This window comes from Artemia franciscana, chromosome 10 (genome assembly GCF_032884065.1).
Source record: "Artemia franciscana chromosome 10, ASM3288406v1, whole genome shotgun sequence".
Taxonomy (NCBI): Eukaryota; Metazoa; Arthropoda; class Branchiopoda; order Anostraca; family Artemiidae; genus Artemia; species Artemia franciscana.
In genome coordinates, this window is record NC_088872.1 from 2,863,629 (window position 1) to 2,879,651 (window position 16,023).

Here is a 16,023-nt window from a genome sequence, read left to right on the forward strand (position 1 = left end):
TGAAAACGCATTTATCAAAAGCTCTTATAACAAAACATAATAGAATGGGATTCTTATAAGAAAAATTTCAAATCACTAAACGTCGTTTTTGTAAAGATTTTACATGATGGGGTTCTAGATAACTTCAGCCCTATAGAAAGCCAAAACTCATGCATATTTTAGATCTACCTGAATAATGTGCCCCTCCCTATCAATAAAAGGGCATTGTAAAGCTATTATTAAGGTTATTTGCAAATTTATCTAAGATGTAAATAGTAAGCCAATATCTTAATTCTTTAGCGGAAAAACTAAGAATAACTTAGAATGTTCCTTTTACTAACCATTAAAAAACAATACCAAATAAAGATGGAAATAATTTACTGAAACAAAACTTTTTCTAAAAAGTCGATTATCGAAGGAAAGTAAAGAGCTAAATTGTCCAAAAATGAGCAGAAATAAAGTCATTAATAATTCAAGATTAAAACGAACAGAAATAACCAAAAGAAAAGAGAGTAGGGCTTCTACTGCCTTCTAAGCCTTTTAAAAGAACATACTATCATTTGTGGTTTAATGAAAACAAAATAAATTTCAAATAATCTCCTTTTTAGTACATTAATAAATCTAAAATTGTTGAAACTTCCAATAATAAATATTCATTGTATATCAAATGAGCAGTCTACTGACATTAGTCCGTTTCAGTCATCGGGGTTATTACGGCGATTGTCTCACTTATTGTTTTGTTATTAGTGTTCTGATAAATAAAGTTCACACTGTTAAAAATACACACTGTTTTCAATTAAATACAAATAACATTCAAAGCGTTTAGAGGTTTTTAAGAGGTTGGTTCTTACAAGCCTTGATCAACCTTAAGGTATAATTTTGCTTAGTAAGATTCTAAGAGTTTCCCCAAGATATGCACTGGGAACGACGCGGATACCTGAGTAAATCAACAGACAACACATGCACCCGAGTTTCCAAATTGCCTGAAATTTCTCTGGAATGACTAGGGGTCTCAACTTGAAACTTTCAGGAAGCATTTGGGGGGGGGTCAAGCTGATGTGGAATTTAGAATTTGGGCAGGGGGCAAAGAAAAATCATCGACACTATATGCAACCTAGCTTTCAAAATAGTATATCTGCATTAACTTAGAAGCATCTTGGGGGATGAAGTTGAAAATTTCAGGCACTGTTGGTGAACGGAAATCAGAGGATGGAGCAGGAAACCTTAAAGCTTTCAATTGGGGAGGTAGAGGGACTAATCAATTTTGTTTCTAATCCTGTGGAACTTTTTTGTGCTATAAGCTCATATGACACATGTAATCTATGAACAGTTGAGAATAACGTAGATCAAAGAGACTGTGTGATGACAAAGCTATTTGAATGGCATATCTATAATATCTTGCGAGCAGCTTGGAGCATTACTTGAAAATTCCAGGCAGTCCTGAATGGGTAGGGGATAGGTGTTATTGAATCATGACAGGGATAGAGAGGGTAAACCTAAATCAAAAGACACTATGTGTCTCAAGTTTATTAAAATACCATATCAAAGATAAATCAGGTTATAAATATACCATATCTGCAATATTTTGGGAATAGCACTGGGGATGGAGTGGAATTTTTGGTAGTACGGGAGACGGAAGGGACAGAAGGAATTCAAATTTTGAGTTTTAGGGAGGGGGGGGGGGAACTAAATATGTTTTATGTCTGGTCACCCTAGATATTCTTACTCGATAAGATGCAATGATACTTAGAATCTAGTCATGGCAAGGTACCAAGGTAAATGACAATATACTATTTGTTGCCAAATTATCAAAATAGCGTATCTGCAGCATCTTGGGACTGGCCTAACAAATTAAATTCAAACTTCACTTTTTTTATTATTTTTTTTTGGGGGGGGGGTATGCAAACCTTAAATTTTGACTTTAGGGAGGGAAGTGGAAGCTGAAAATGTTTTTTTTCAATTCTGCGTAAGATTTTCGGCACTTTTTGCCCCACTTTATAATAGGCATTTTATAATTTCGGCACTTTTTAATAGATTAAAAATCTATAAATGGAAACACACTAAAACTACCCTGGTTAAAAAAATAGTATATCTACAATTATACCAAGAACGGCATGGGAGATCGAGTTGGAACTTGCAGGAGGTGATGAGGGGGGAGGGGATAAAGTCTTTATCCTGAGAATGTCTTGGAGGGATGTAATTGAAACTTTCAGGCAGTGTATAGGGCAAGATTAAAAATTGTGTGTTGAAGGGGAGCGTTGGTGGCTAAAATATTCTTTCTCTGGTCCATCTAAATGTTTTTGCAGTACAAGCCTCAAGGGAAATGGAATTTGTTCACATCTTAGTGTCGGGTAAGTCAAAAAACGAAATCTGGTACTAGGTTTTGTGAATAACGTATACGAAATAAGTTACTTAATATTATGAATGTGATTTTTTAAACAGGGGAAGTACCAAACGATTTTAGGAAAATTTAAGTAAACCACTGTATAAGAAAGATGATAAGAGTGAGTGTCATTATTACCGAGGCATTAGTCTTGTCTCTGTAGGTAGTAAATTGCTTAGTAATATGATACTTTTTAGACAGAGATAACCTGTATACAAAGAATTAAGAGAAGAACAGTACGGTCTTAGAAAAGATAGAGGATGTGTCGACCAAATTTTTACTCTTAGATTAATAATTGAGAAGTGCCTTAGTTGTCAAACACCTTTGGTCTTCAATTTTATAGATTATGAGCAAGTGTTTGATTCTGTTTAAAGAAGAGCTTTAGCAAAGGTCAAATCCTTGTATGGTATACCAGACAAATACACTAAAGTGGTTAGTGCTATGCACGAGAATACCACTGCTGCAGTTAAGGTAGGAAATGAGGTTAGCAGCTATTTTTATATTAAATCGGGAGTTAAGCAGGGTTTTGTTCTATCCCCCTTAATATGGATCACTTTGATAGACTTTGTCTTAAGGAGCACAGGAAAGGCAATAGGAGACCAAAGAATCAAATGGGGAGGAAAAACTTTCCTGGAGTTAGATTATGCTGATGATTTAGGCGTCCTAGATGAAAGCGTTAGCAAAAAGAAATAAACTTTTAGAGGTTTTGTGAGTTCAAGGTGATATAATAGGTTTGAAAATTAATGTTAAGAAAACTAAGTCACTAAGGCTAGGAATAATTGAAGGCGAAAAGGTGATGCTGGGTAGTGAAAATATTGATCAGGTGGGTATCTTCACTTATCTTGGTAGTATTAATAGTAAAGACGGTGGGAGCAGTAAAGATTTAAGAGTAGAATAGCGAAGGCTCATAGTGCTTTTTTCCCAGTTAAATAAAAGTTTGGAAGATTAGAAAAATAAGTCTCTAAACCAAGATTAGAATATTGGAAAGTACAGTTATGACAGTGGTTAATGTGATTCTGAGGCATGGGCCTTCCGAAAAGCAGATGAAGATTTACCAGATGTTTTCCAGAGAAATTGCCTACGGATTGTTCTGGGTACCCGATTGACTGACCGTATTTCAAACAGTAGGATGTACGAAAAATGTACAGGTTCAATCCCGCTTTCTTGGGCAATAATGAAAGCAAGTATTTTCCCTAGGTGAATATTTTTGAAAAAAAGCTAGTGACTAATCTCAGCTGTATCCGTTTGCAGTACTCAAAAATGGTCCAAATTATTCTTATTCTCTTATAGGGCTTTAACTTTTAAGATAGGTAGACATCAATGAAAAGTTGCTGGGTATGTAGCTTGTAATGTTAAATGAAGCTGAAATAGCTTGCGTACAGGAAGCAAGCCTTATTAAGAATATGAATATCAAGATCCCAGAGTATTTTGTTCTCATAAAGAACAGGTCACCTGAGACAAAAAGTGGTGGAGTGGCGTTCCTTATAAAAAAAAAACTCTATTAAACACTGTGGGATTCATTTTCTGTAGTTATGAAATTATGTTGGTCCTACTTGAGTAAAAATTTGGCACAAATAGCAAGCAAAAGTATATAATTAATCTGTATAACCGCAATGGTTGAGTTGATGCTTCTGATGTGCTTAATTGTCCTACTAATTCTAATATGCAGGTAGATTTATTCCTACGTGGTGGTTTAAATATCCGCATCCCTTTTTGGGGCAATATAGTGCAAAGTGAAGCTGGATCTTTCTTGAAAGGCTAATAAAAAAACTTGAAGAAATACAATTACAGCCCTCTCCTCATTAAACTAAAAAGGACACAAAAGAGAATGTGTCTAGGCTGCTGTGTATCCTCGGGTTGGAGCCGTGTTGTTAAATTGAAATGACATTTTACAGTAAAAATGATTAGTTTTATAAGCAACACAAAAGTACTGTCAAATAACATGGCAAAATATTTAAGTTTGTCTATCTGTTATAATGAAATTATAAACTTGGGATTTAATATCGGTCGTAACTCACATTATTCTATTCCACGTGTCATAACGTTGTCACCTTTCTTAAATTACTAGCTTCAAAGAAACAATCAGTTTGGATTATATAATTTGTAATTCATTGAAAATCAAGACAGTAATTCAGTCTACCAATTATATAGGGCAAATAAACTAGATGACCAATGATAAACGTTATAGGGCTATGGGCAAAATTGATGTTTCCGCTGACACATTTTACGAAATAACCATAGAGCGATATAAGAAAACGGGGCTTTTATCTCGACTCTGATGTTGTAGAATACATTCCCATTCACTCAGCAGCTGGAACGCTCCTTGAAAAAAGAAAGATAAATTGTCAGGAATGGCTCTGAAAAGGATAAATAAGGTTTTTGTTATTTTTTGTACTTCATTCTGTTCTTTTGATATATCTTAAGAACCGAATTCTTAATGTTTTTTTTTTCAATCATGGGGCCTAGACTTATAGTTGGTTGGACCAGCCTTGGTGAGTTGATGCTAGGTCTAACCATGGCCCTAGGTAAATCTTTACATTGGTCCTGCTTGTAGTTTGTTGGAAAGAGAGAATAAATTGAAAAAACTATATAAACAGGAAATTTATAGCCTAGGGCTATACTTGACCTCAATAAGGAGTGGGGATGTGGGCTGCAATACAGTGGTGAGGTCTGATTGGTTAAGCCTTGTTTTTTATGGTCATGATCTTTCATCACTGCAACCCTATTTTCTGCAGAAATTGTAGTTAGTCAAAGGTAAGCTTCTGTGGTGTTAAAAGTTTGAAGGGAGGATATATTTTTTTTTTTTTTTTGTGATATATTTTTTTTTGAATTACTGCCTATAACAAGATTCTGATGATTGCATATTGTTTTTATGTCATTATTCATTCATATTGCCCAACCCCAACATTTCCCTTGGCTTCAAAACCCTGCCCACTATGTATTTCATTGAACAGAGATTTAAAAAGCTAAAAAATGGAATTGCATATGCAATCATGAGAATCTTGCTATATGCAGCAATATCCATTTTCAAAACTTTGTGATGAAAGTAAATCTTTGCCCTTACTGTTTCATTATAAATTCTTTTTGTAAAAGTTTTATAATTCACAAAGATTGATTTGTCAAGACTAAGTTGGATAAAAAATTTAAACATCTGCCATGTTTTCTGGTAGGATTCTGGTAGGTCACCTAAAAATTGCTGCTTCACCCATTAGGCCTAAAAAATATCAAAGCTGACAGAAGAAACATGGCAGTTGAAAAAACAGAGAATTTTTTTGAATTTTGGCACTTATCAGTTTTATAATAAACACTTGAGATTTTGTGATGCACTCATAAGATAAAAACTAGTCAAGCAAAATCTTTAACAAGACAATTCCTCTGGCTTGCTAAGGAAACAAGGGTTTCTCACTCCATGAACAATATTTCTGAATAGGTTTTTTGTGGTATAGGGAAAAAAAGGTACCTAGGGTAGGTGGGGTAGGTTAGGTTATGTATTTAATATACTGCACTCTGGGTAGCCCCCCTTCCATAATTCTTTGTGGTAGTTTTGTAATTTTATAATTTTGTTACTAAAGTAAGTGTTAAGTAAAGTTTCATAATTTTGTTATTAAAGTATTCTATTTTCATCATATTTTGTTTTATTTCATTAGTATTAACCAAACTCACTTTGTGAGTGTTTATTATATAACTCATAAGTACATGAATTTTTTATCCCACTTAATTGTGACAAATCAATGCTTGCAGATTATATAATTTTAACAACATGAATTTTATAATGAAATAGTAAGTTTGAAACCAATGTTTTAACCCTTTTTTTCAAGGGTCTAGAAAAGGTTTGAAACTGAATTTGCAAAGAAAGCAATTATTATATTCAGAAAATGTATAAAAAATAGCATCTAGTAGTATCTTCACTTTATTTTGAGGTCAATGGTATGAACTGCTCAATATTTACCAAATGAAAAATAGGCTAAGGGTGTCTTTAAGGTTTTGAGATGGAATTGGTAAAGGTAGTAGTTAGGATGTTTGGAAAGAACATTGAAAGGTAAGAAAATTGAGGTATTGAGTGGTTTATTTGTCTTTTAATTAGAAAATTAATCAAAATGTCTACAAATAGAGCCTATATAGGTTTCCATTTACACTTCTTTACATTTACCACCAGAGGTGGCAATTGGAGAATGGGGTCAGTTGTCTCCATCTATATTTGTAATTACTTTTGGTATTTTCTTTTTTAAAATTCCCCCCTGAGACTGCAGAAAATCCCCTCTACATTTGTGCGCCTATCAGTAGGCTAGCTGAAATTATGACTTTGACTGCAAACAAGTCAGTAAATTATCTGGTTAACTCACTAATGAGATAGTAAAAAAATAGACATATATTTAGAAACAGAATTTCATCATGAATCTAAATATAACATTCATTTCCACCAGGAATGAATTTTGTTTCCAATGGAAATGATTGTATATTTAGAATCAAGATGATGTTCTGATTCTAAAGGTATTTCTATTTCTTTGCTATCTCATTAGTGAGATAATAAGATAGTTTACCAATAAGTCTTCTAAAATTTGAGAAGCATATAGGCTTCTCAAATTTTAGAAAGCTGCCAATAGCAGAATTCCAAAAGCTACCAACACTTGTGCAGAACAACTTGTGTTTTGATAGCTTTGCTTAGAGTAAAAAGTATTGTTACATATAAAATTTGTATGAAAAGTAACAAATGTAGCTTAGTATAGCCTGCAATTGGAAATATCAATAGTTTTCTGAATCATACCTTAAATTACCTTAAATCACAGCTTGGAGCAATATAAGGATTTTCCATCCTTGTGATGCTCCAAGGATGGAAAAAAAATTTGGTGTAGGTTCTGGTTGTTGTTTTAGACTCTTATGGAGGACTCTGCAGCTTCCCAATTGTAAAGGAACTCCTGACAGAGCTATTCCTTATCAAGCTGAGACTTAAACGTTTCAGTAGAAGTTGCAGAATAATGATTAACAATGTAGTCTAATTCAGTGGCAAGCCATATACTAGCCATAAACATCATACTCTGTAATTTTATATGTACCATTTTATAAAAAGTACTGTATTATGTTTACTCTAATACTGCTAGCAAAATATAGTATTCAAAGTCTGAAGTATACTGTATATAGCTTACTGCTGTTACTTTATGGATAGAGTTGTTTACTCAAATGCTATTGGTGCTATAAAAATAATTCATAACCAACTGCATGCTTGATATTCATTGATCATACTATACTACAAGTATAAAAAGCATCATTTGATTTATTGGGAGAACAGTTTTTATTGGCAGCCTGGCAGTCACATGCATTATGAAGCTGTGATATTAGTTTTGCCCTAATCTAATCCCCAAAATAAACAGAATTGCTGCTACATTGTTGTTTGGCTGTCTAAGGCTACATCGATGTTCCAGCTCTCCCATTAGCAGCTTTATCTCTGTTTACACCTTGATAGCTACCAGCCCTTTTAAGATACTTTCAACTGACAAATAAACAGTTTTGAGAGAATTTGGCTATTTGTGCAAGATTTGGACAAGCATTCACTTTCAGTTGAAGAGAAGTGGATAACATAAGATAAACAGAATAACAGAAGATAAAGGATTACAACAACTTAAAACCAAATTTTCACATAGCAACATTGAAACTCAATGAGCTTTTAGTTAGAACGAGTTTTAAAAAGCAGTGGTTTGAGAGCTCACTTACAAAGCAGGATAGTATGTTACTTCTCTAAATGTGTGCTGTGTACTAATTGAATGTGATATCAATCTTTAGGATTATCAATATATTTGTCTTGAAGCATTAAATATCAGAATTGTATAATAGTTTTAATGTGAATATAAGACATAATGGCATTGATCAGTTGTGCAAAAGAAATACCACTTCTTTCATGAACTTAAGTGAACATCTAAGGCAATTTCAATGAATGGCTTACAAGTTTCATTAATAGGGGGACCTGCTACTGGATAAGTAACTCACTGCAAAGAGTGGTAGAACTAACACTACAGCCACAAGTAGGTCTGTCCACAATACTGTCCATATTCTTGACAACAGATTCACATGAAATATTGCACATGCAACACAATAGAAGGTAGAGAATTTGGGAATGACATCATAGAGTGCTGGCTGCTCAACAAATAGAGGAATGCTTAGGATCTGAATTTACTCTAGAAACATGATCTAGCCATGTTATGTACTGGTTGAGAACTGCACTTAGTGGCAAATTTTGAGAACCCTCTGAATTTGCAGTGTCCAAATTTATCACATTTTCCAATAGTCAATTCAACTAAGCTGGTGTCAAATATAAATCCCATAATGGGGGTCCATTTGTCAACTGGGCTGTACCAATTTGTGGCAGTGAAAAAGCATGAATTGAGATTATTCAGTAGTTTGTCTAAGAAGTTGCAACATTTCCAGGAAGTTGCAGCAGCTGCTTCTCTAGCCATTTCTGCAGAATCTCCCTACTCAGAACGCATTGTTATCAATCACCTAACATATCCCTTGCAATATTAGGGGTTTCTGGAAAACTATGGGAACTCTATGGTATAAAAAATCTGTCAATAAGGAAGACACTGCTTTCAAGAAGCAAGGAAGTAGCTGAGAATCAACTGGATCATCTGCTGCCAGTTGTAACTTCATTTTGGCAAGGTCCTCAATGTATTTATTAAATTTAATTGTATTTTTCAATGGTAAGAGTTCCACCTTTGGAGTAAAAGGGAAAAGATAAATATAGTTTCACAAATATCAATAATCCCTTCTAAACTAAGTACAAAATTGACATGTGAGATTATATTCAAATAACTATCTTGATTGTGACTGAGTAAGGAAAATATCAGGGGGTAGTTATCCCTGAAAGTGTTGAAAACTTGTGCTGAGTATGAACAAACCTAGTGGAGGAAAAGAACAATGGCTTCATGAAATTTACACCTTGTGTCTGAGCAAGGGTTATCATTGCTTTAAGACTTTTTCCATAACACATCTTTTTGTTATTGGTCAATGCAAGGTCATCAAGACCTGAGACCCACTGTCTGAACTGGGTGGTAGAGTTGAACTAGGTATGCTACAAGAACAAGTGACTGGAAATTTGGTAAAAGCACTTGCAGTTGATTGTTCTTCTTTTATTTTGAAAGGATAATTAGGGTGTTATTTGGCGATATGACTGTGTCATACACAATATGACTGTGTCATACAATCTTTAACTGTGTCATATTGGACAGATACCTTGCACTACTTGGAGTAAACAAGGTAAGATAAGATAATATTTATTTTAAAAAGACTATCACAAGCTCTATAGAGCCGAATTCGCTTTATGTGTCAGTAAAAGTTAAAAAAAAAAAAAATTAAGTAAAACACTTAAAATTAAAAAGAAATTAAAAACGCAAAATCATTAAATATAAAGGGCAAATCAGTAAACTTGACAATTAATTTACCGAAACATTACAATAAATCAAAAATGAATATAGCAATAGAGGAAAAGGGGGATTTGGCAAGTGCATAATAACAAATTATTATTAAGGTGTTTCAGAATAATGGGGATAAAACTTTTACAGAACCTCTCTGTAACAGCATGGATTGGAGAGTAAGTTGGTATTGCTAAGGAGGCTGACCAGGGGAGTCAGAATCTAATGGGATTGTGAAATTCAGGGAGTAAGTCCTCAGTATGGGGATTGGAAATGACTGATTTAGCAAAAAGCAGGCACATTCTTTTCCTCCTTTCTTTTAAGGTGGTAATGCATGCAGCTTTAAGGAGAAAGGAGTATGGAATTTCGCCTTCTTTGTAAATGATCCTGACCATACGCTTTTGGACCAACTCAATTTTGTCACTAAGTTCACTTGAAAGTTGTGAAGGCCAGACTGGACATGCATATTCTAATAACGGCCTGATAAAGGATAAGTAAACATGGAGGGAGTGTATCTTACGACTTTTAAATTGGTTTAGCAGCTTAAACATGGATAGTGAAACATTTGATTGTTTAAAATATTGGAAACATGTGTGTCCCACTTAAGATCATTAGAAATTGTGACACCAAGGAGCTTAACATGTTTCACTTGCATTTTGTGTGGGATTGGGTGCAAAAAAAGGAGTAGATTTCAAGAAGTTGATTGTCATTATATGTGATTTAGTGAGATTTACTGTCATTTAGATTCTTAGATTCATCCAAAAATTGGGTTAGGATTTCAACGGGGTCACTTTTAATATTCCTATGACATACTTCAAGGATCGACAAGTAATCCACATATTTCCATCTTTGGGGAAATTCCTTGCCAATTTCGTTAATCATGACAAGAAATAAAAGTGGTCCCAATAAGGTTCCTTGAGGTATGCCACAGTACCTAGGGAGGGGGTTAGAGTAAGTATTTTGTATTTTACAACTTGTGATCTGTTTGAAAAGAATGATATAACAATATTTACTAATAGTGGGTCAATTTCAAAGTTATCCTGTTGTAAACGAATTAGGATATTGGGGGTCAACTAAGTCAAACGCTTTTTGGAAATCGACTAAAACCAGGTTTAGCCAAACATTTGGTTTCTCTAGTTCACTTAGGAGTGTGTGAACCAAGTGTACAAGGTAATGGATGGTGGATGCTTTTCTTAAATTACCAAACTGTCAGATGTCAATGCGTGGTATAATTTTAATTTTAAGCCAGTACGAAAGGAACCCTTTGTAAAGCTTAGAAAAAACTGGAGTGAGCGTGATAGGACGCATGTTGGATATAGTCAGACAGGAAGATTTCTTTGAGATGGTTGTTATAAAACCCAGTTTCCAGCGACTTGGGAATTTACCAAATGTCTTAATTTGGTTAACAATATCAGATAAAGGTCCAGCAATTGTGTCTGAAAAGGCTATAATCAAGTCAATTGGGATGTCTAATGGGCAAGTACTTGATTTTTTGAGCTTTCGGATTTTATTTATAACATCAGAGGGAGAAATTTGGGGGAAAGAGGTGGAGGGAGGAATAGTTTGACCTGAGCCAGTGAAAGGGGAGAGACTTTTGTACTATGGATGCAAGATGCAAGTTCAAATCGTTGGCTGTCTTATAAGTGGGCTCAGGGAGATGAAATTAACTTCAACAAGGTTTTTTCCGCAAATCTCTTTAATTTTCCTGTACCATTGTTTGGGCTTGTTAGAATACAGATCCTTAACTTTACTATTGTAATGCTCAGAAGCTGCCTTTCTCAATTTTCTCTTCAGGAACTTTCTTAGATTATTAGCCTGTGTGATATGTCCTTGCTTGAACAAATTGATTTTTTTTCCTTATTAGTTTTTTAAAAGTCGCAGTAGTGTAAGGTTTATCGGTAGAGCATATTTTAATTTTTTTTTACCGGAAAATGGGCTTCATAATTACTCCTAAATAAATTTTGGAGGGACTAAGCCTTGAAGTCGACACCATTTGTTTGTTACACAGGGGACCAATTTTCACTAGTGATCCAAGAGCCAAAATTGTAGTCCTGAGTCAATTAGAGGTCTAAAGATGGTTTCAGTTATAGTAAAGGAATTTTTAACTGTAGCTAGTGGAGATAGGAGCAGGCTAAAGTGGTAACTACCCCTGAGAGGGGACAGAATGGTGATGGGTCTGTAGAAATTTGACATATTGGTGCATATTAAATCAAGAGTAGAATTGCCTTTGGTAGTAGGGACTTTCACAATTTATTTTAGACTAAAAATATTACATGTTTAGACTAAAAGGATTCCAGTTTTAATTCATTTGCATCACCTAAGAGGAAAATTCCAGCATTTGGCTATTTAGATAGTACATAGTCAGCACTGCCATGCAGTTTTTCAATAAAATTGATTTTTTCAGGTGCTTTCTGCCCAGGAGAGCAGTAAAAACAACTCAGGACAATCAAATTGAAAGGACGTGGTAAGACCTTAGGTCGTACACAGACCCACAAAATTTCATCAAAGGGAGTTAAACAAGGAACTAAAATTTCTGAAGGATAAAAATCATTACGGACAAAGACAAGAATTCCACCCCCTTTCTTACCCAGAGGGTGGGTTTTGGGTCTGAGTTTAATAAACTGGGAGAAATTATTCATTTTTAACATGTGTGAATTTTGAGCGTGTACTTCAGTAATAACGATTATGTCTGATCTATATATTTTAGAAAAGGAGTAATTCATTAAGTTTTTCAAAGTTAAGACTCTCAGCGTTGCTTAACAAAAGTGTGGAAATTAAAAACGACCTGCAAAGGTACCATTTTTACGCTTAACTTTTTTAAAAATTACAGATGGGTACAGGGAGTGTGGTAGGATTCGTAGCGGGGACCAGATTAATGTAGTCAGAACAAGGGATTTAGGGAGCACATTTGACTTTTTGGAATAACTATTGGAGTCGACATCGATAGATGAATTATTCGAGTAAGAGAAGGATATGCCTTGGGGATTTCCTTGGGCAATGATATGCCTTGGGGCAATGATATGGATGAAGCATGAGGAGAACAATTAGGATTTATTACAAGACAATTATTGAATGCAAAAAGTCTCATACCTGAGTAACGTTGACAGGGTAGGCACGAGGGATAAAACGAATTGGCTGTGGGTGGGGTTTCATAAGGTGCTGGGAAAGGGGGGCTGGTTGGGAATAGTGATTCATGTCCGTCAAGAAATTACTCGTTTGCGGCAGATTAAGGAGGGTATTGGGCAGCATACTGTAAGGGGTGGATGAAATAGGACTTCTGTATGCTGGGAGGGGGAGGAGGTAGCAAAGGATAAGGGAGGAGAGTTTGTGATCGGGAAGGGTTTGTCAATTTTTGAGCTGTGCCTGATGAACTTTGATGAGAGATTTTTGCTTGGGTGCAGTGCACTAAAAAAGGAAAGCGGAAGGGAGATGAGTGGCTCTCACAATTTTTATCTTTGGACAGGGACACTGGAATAGGGCCCAGGGAGGAAAATTACACTGGAACAGGGCTCCAGGGAGGAAAATTAACGTCAGGTACTGGTGGTGCATGGACAAAACTACAATGTTTGTTATTACAAGCTAAAACTGGACAAAGCTTCACATGGTCAAAACTGCACTTAACGGAACCACAACTACCTGAAATAAAATTACGTCATATAAGTAAAAATTTGCACTGCTTACTAAATTTACAACGATTACGATTAAAATGTTTGCATATCACATTTTTTTTTGCTGGAGGTTTTTTGCTGGAACTTGTTTGACGCACTTGGTTGAAAATCACTGAGTTCATTTTTTTGAATGTAATTTGTCTTAACTCTATTTTCGAAAACACTTTTTGGCTGGAGCTTGGTTGAAAAAAAAATGTGTTAAAATACACAATTGTCTCCTAATTGGCAAGAACCTGTCAAAATTATATTAGCATATTTTGGTTTATTAGCAGAAGAGACAGTCTTATTATGCAGGCTATTCACCTTGTTAATGTCCACACGTTTTTGGGCATCTGTAATGTGGTGATCAAGGCTACCATCATAATTAGTCTGTATCAAGGGTGGATTGAGGTCAAGGAAAATTTCCAGATTTATGTCACTTGTTGTGACAGGTATCACTGGATTTAATCCTCTTATGTCCTTCATCAATATTCATTGGGTTTATGGACATTGCACTTTTTTTATGGCCAGAGACTAAGGTATTATTGACCTCATTCAAAATGGAATTATATGTAGGTTGATTTGCAAGATCGCTTTTGTGGATTGACAAGAAATTGGAGATGAAAGTTAACGCATCCATTAACTTTTCTTGTAAAACCAAGATTTTGGTAATATCTGATTGTAAGATGGGGACTGTAGAGACAGTGTCTGTTTGAACTGAGAACAGCCTCGGTGTTGGGAATGGAAATTGTAGGACTCACAAACTAGTACCAGCCTTGTTAGAAACGGTTGGTTCTGCAGTTGATAGAGGAAACTGGCTGAGCGGAGTGTCTAGAAAATGTTTAGGGCGGCTGAGATCACTTAGAATGCTAAGAATCCTTCTTCTCTCAACAGGGGTATGGGGTGTCTTAGAAGTTCCGGACTGGGGGATAGAAAGCCCTGGAGAAGAAGTACAATTAACCTTAGACTTAGTGGAGCAATCCAGGAGTTATTCCAACTAGTGATCTCTATCCTAGCACACTTTTCAGCCCCTGCATAGAACCAAGAACTGCAATAAACACATTTGACTGCGTTCGAAGTAACCCGTAATCTGCATTCAGGACAAAATTTTTTTGATTTCGTCAATTAGTCTTGCATCACAGGTTTAAGCCTTACTGAATTGAAAGGTCTTAATATGTCTTAACTGGTCAGAGACTGAATAGATACTGGAATAGGTACTTTAAAGCTTGATATATGTCTTACTAAAAGCAAAAAGGAAGCAGTTAGTCCAATTGTACGTTTGTTAGACTACCATTTGATGGTCTGTGAGAGAAACAAAACAAGGTCTTTGATGGGAACCATTACTCTAGATCAAGCTTAACTAGGCCCTGAAAACCACCAAGTAACATTGCCACTATGTTATCTGACTTTTTGCACCCCCTCCCCCCAGTAAAGCTAATGGGAATATATAATTTGGGTTATATATTTGAGTCTTGGGGAGGGGGGGAGTCAGGCATAAAAAAATCCCAAAGTTACTGCCTGCAAATAGCAGAATTCAACAGACTTCCAAAAGCTGCCAATACTTTAGTAGCATAACTTGTGTTTTGACAGCTTTTCTTTGATCAAAATTTGTTTTTATGTGTAAAAATGGTATTTTCAGACAGAAACTACCAAGTAGCAATGCTACTTTGCTACCCCCTTTTTGCACAGCAGCTGGTACATTACTTTAGTATGCACGTTAAAACATTCTAGTCAATTATTTTTAGACAAATATTTGGCTAAGGGACATCTTACCCTAAGTTGCAGCTTGGAGCAATCCAAGGATTGCAGCTGGATGACATTAGCTTCCAAGTTAAGTTTACACTTTCTGGAGGACTACTCAGCATCCAGCCTTTGTTCGAAAACATCAACTGATTTAGCAGTCATTGTTTCTTCCAATAGTTTGTTCCAACTGTTGACAATTGGTGAGGAAAACAATTGAGGCTGGACTCCGGATATAATTGACTGCTTGACAAATTTCAGGTGATGGGCCCTCATTGACTTATAGGCAAAAATGGCATCCCATCCATTTATCCTCTAGACAAGTGTAGGGAGATTCAGCTTTGATAGTTTTGCAGGATAGAAAAGCTCCTGTGTACCAGATATCACTTTGGTGTCCTGTCTCTGTACATCTTCAAGAACTTTTATGTCTTTTGTAAAATAAGGGGAGACTAGAGACATTCCAACTTCATACTTGGGATGGACAAGTCTCTTATATTGAAGACTGTGACTTTAGGGGAATGAATGGAAGGAGGAGGGTTAATGAGTACCATAGTTGAACTAGCACCAGCAGCAGGTCTCTTAGCATGAATGCTGAATTTTAGTTCATTGTCAATAGTGACACCAAGATCTTGCTCATTATTTACAGAAGAGAGTGGGTGGCCTAAGAAAAAATAAGAGCAACGCGGATTCATTTTGCCAAAGTGAATGATATGGCACTTGGCAACATTGAATTCAAGAAGCCAAGCCCTGGCCTATTGACCAAGCAGTTCAAGATTATTTTGTAGAAGGGCATGATCTTTGCAAGATAAGGCTGGTCCAAGAAGCTTCAGGTTTTCAGCAGAGAGTTGATTTACTTCTGATAATGGAAGGA

General features: G+C 35.5%; 1 protein-coding gene across 1 annotated transcript in view; it reads left to right on the forward strand.

Moving 5' to 3' along the window:
- Positions 1-4,611: 4,611 nt before the first annotated feature.
- LOC136031656 (ubiquitin-conjugating enzyme E2-17 kDa) overlaps positions 4,612-16,023 on the forward strand; it is a 46,697-nt gene continuing 35,285 nt past the window's right edge. The window contains exon 1 of the mRNA XM_065711326.1: positions 4,612-4,737. Within this exon, the coding sequence (XP_065567398.1) occupies positions 4,714-4,737 (24 nt within the window). The 5' untranslated portion in view covers positions 4,612-4,713. The remainder of the gene's footprint in view (positions 4,738-16,023) is intronic.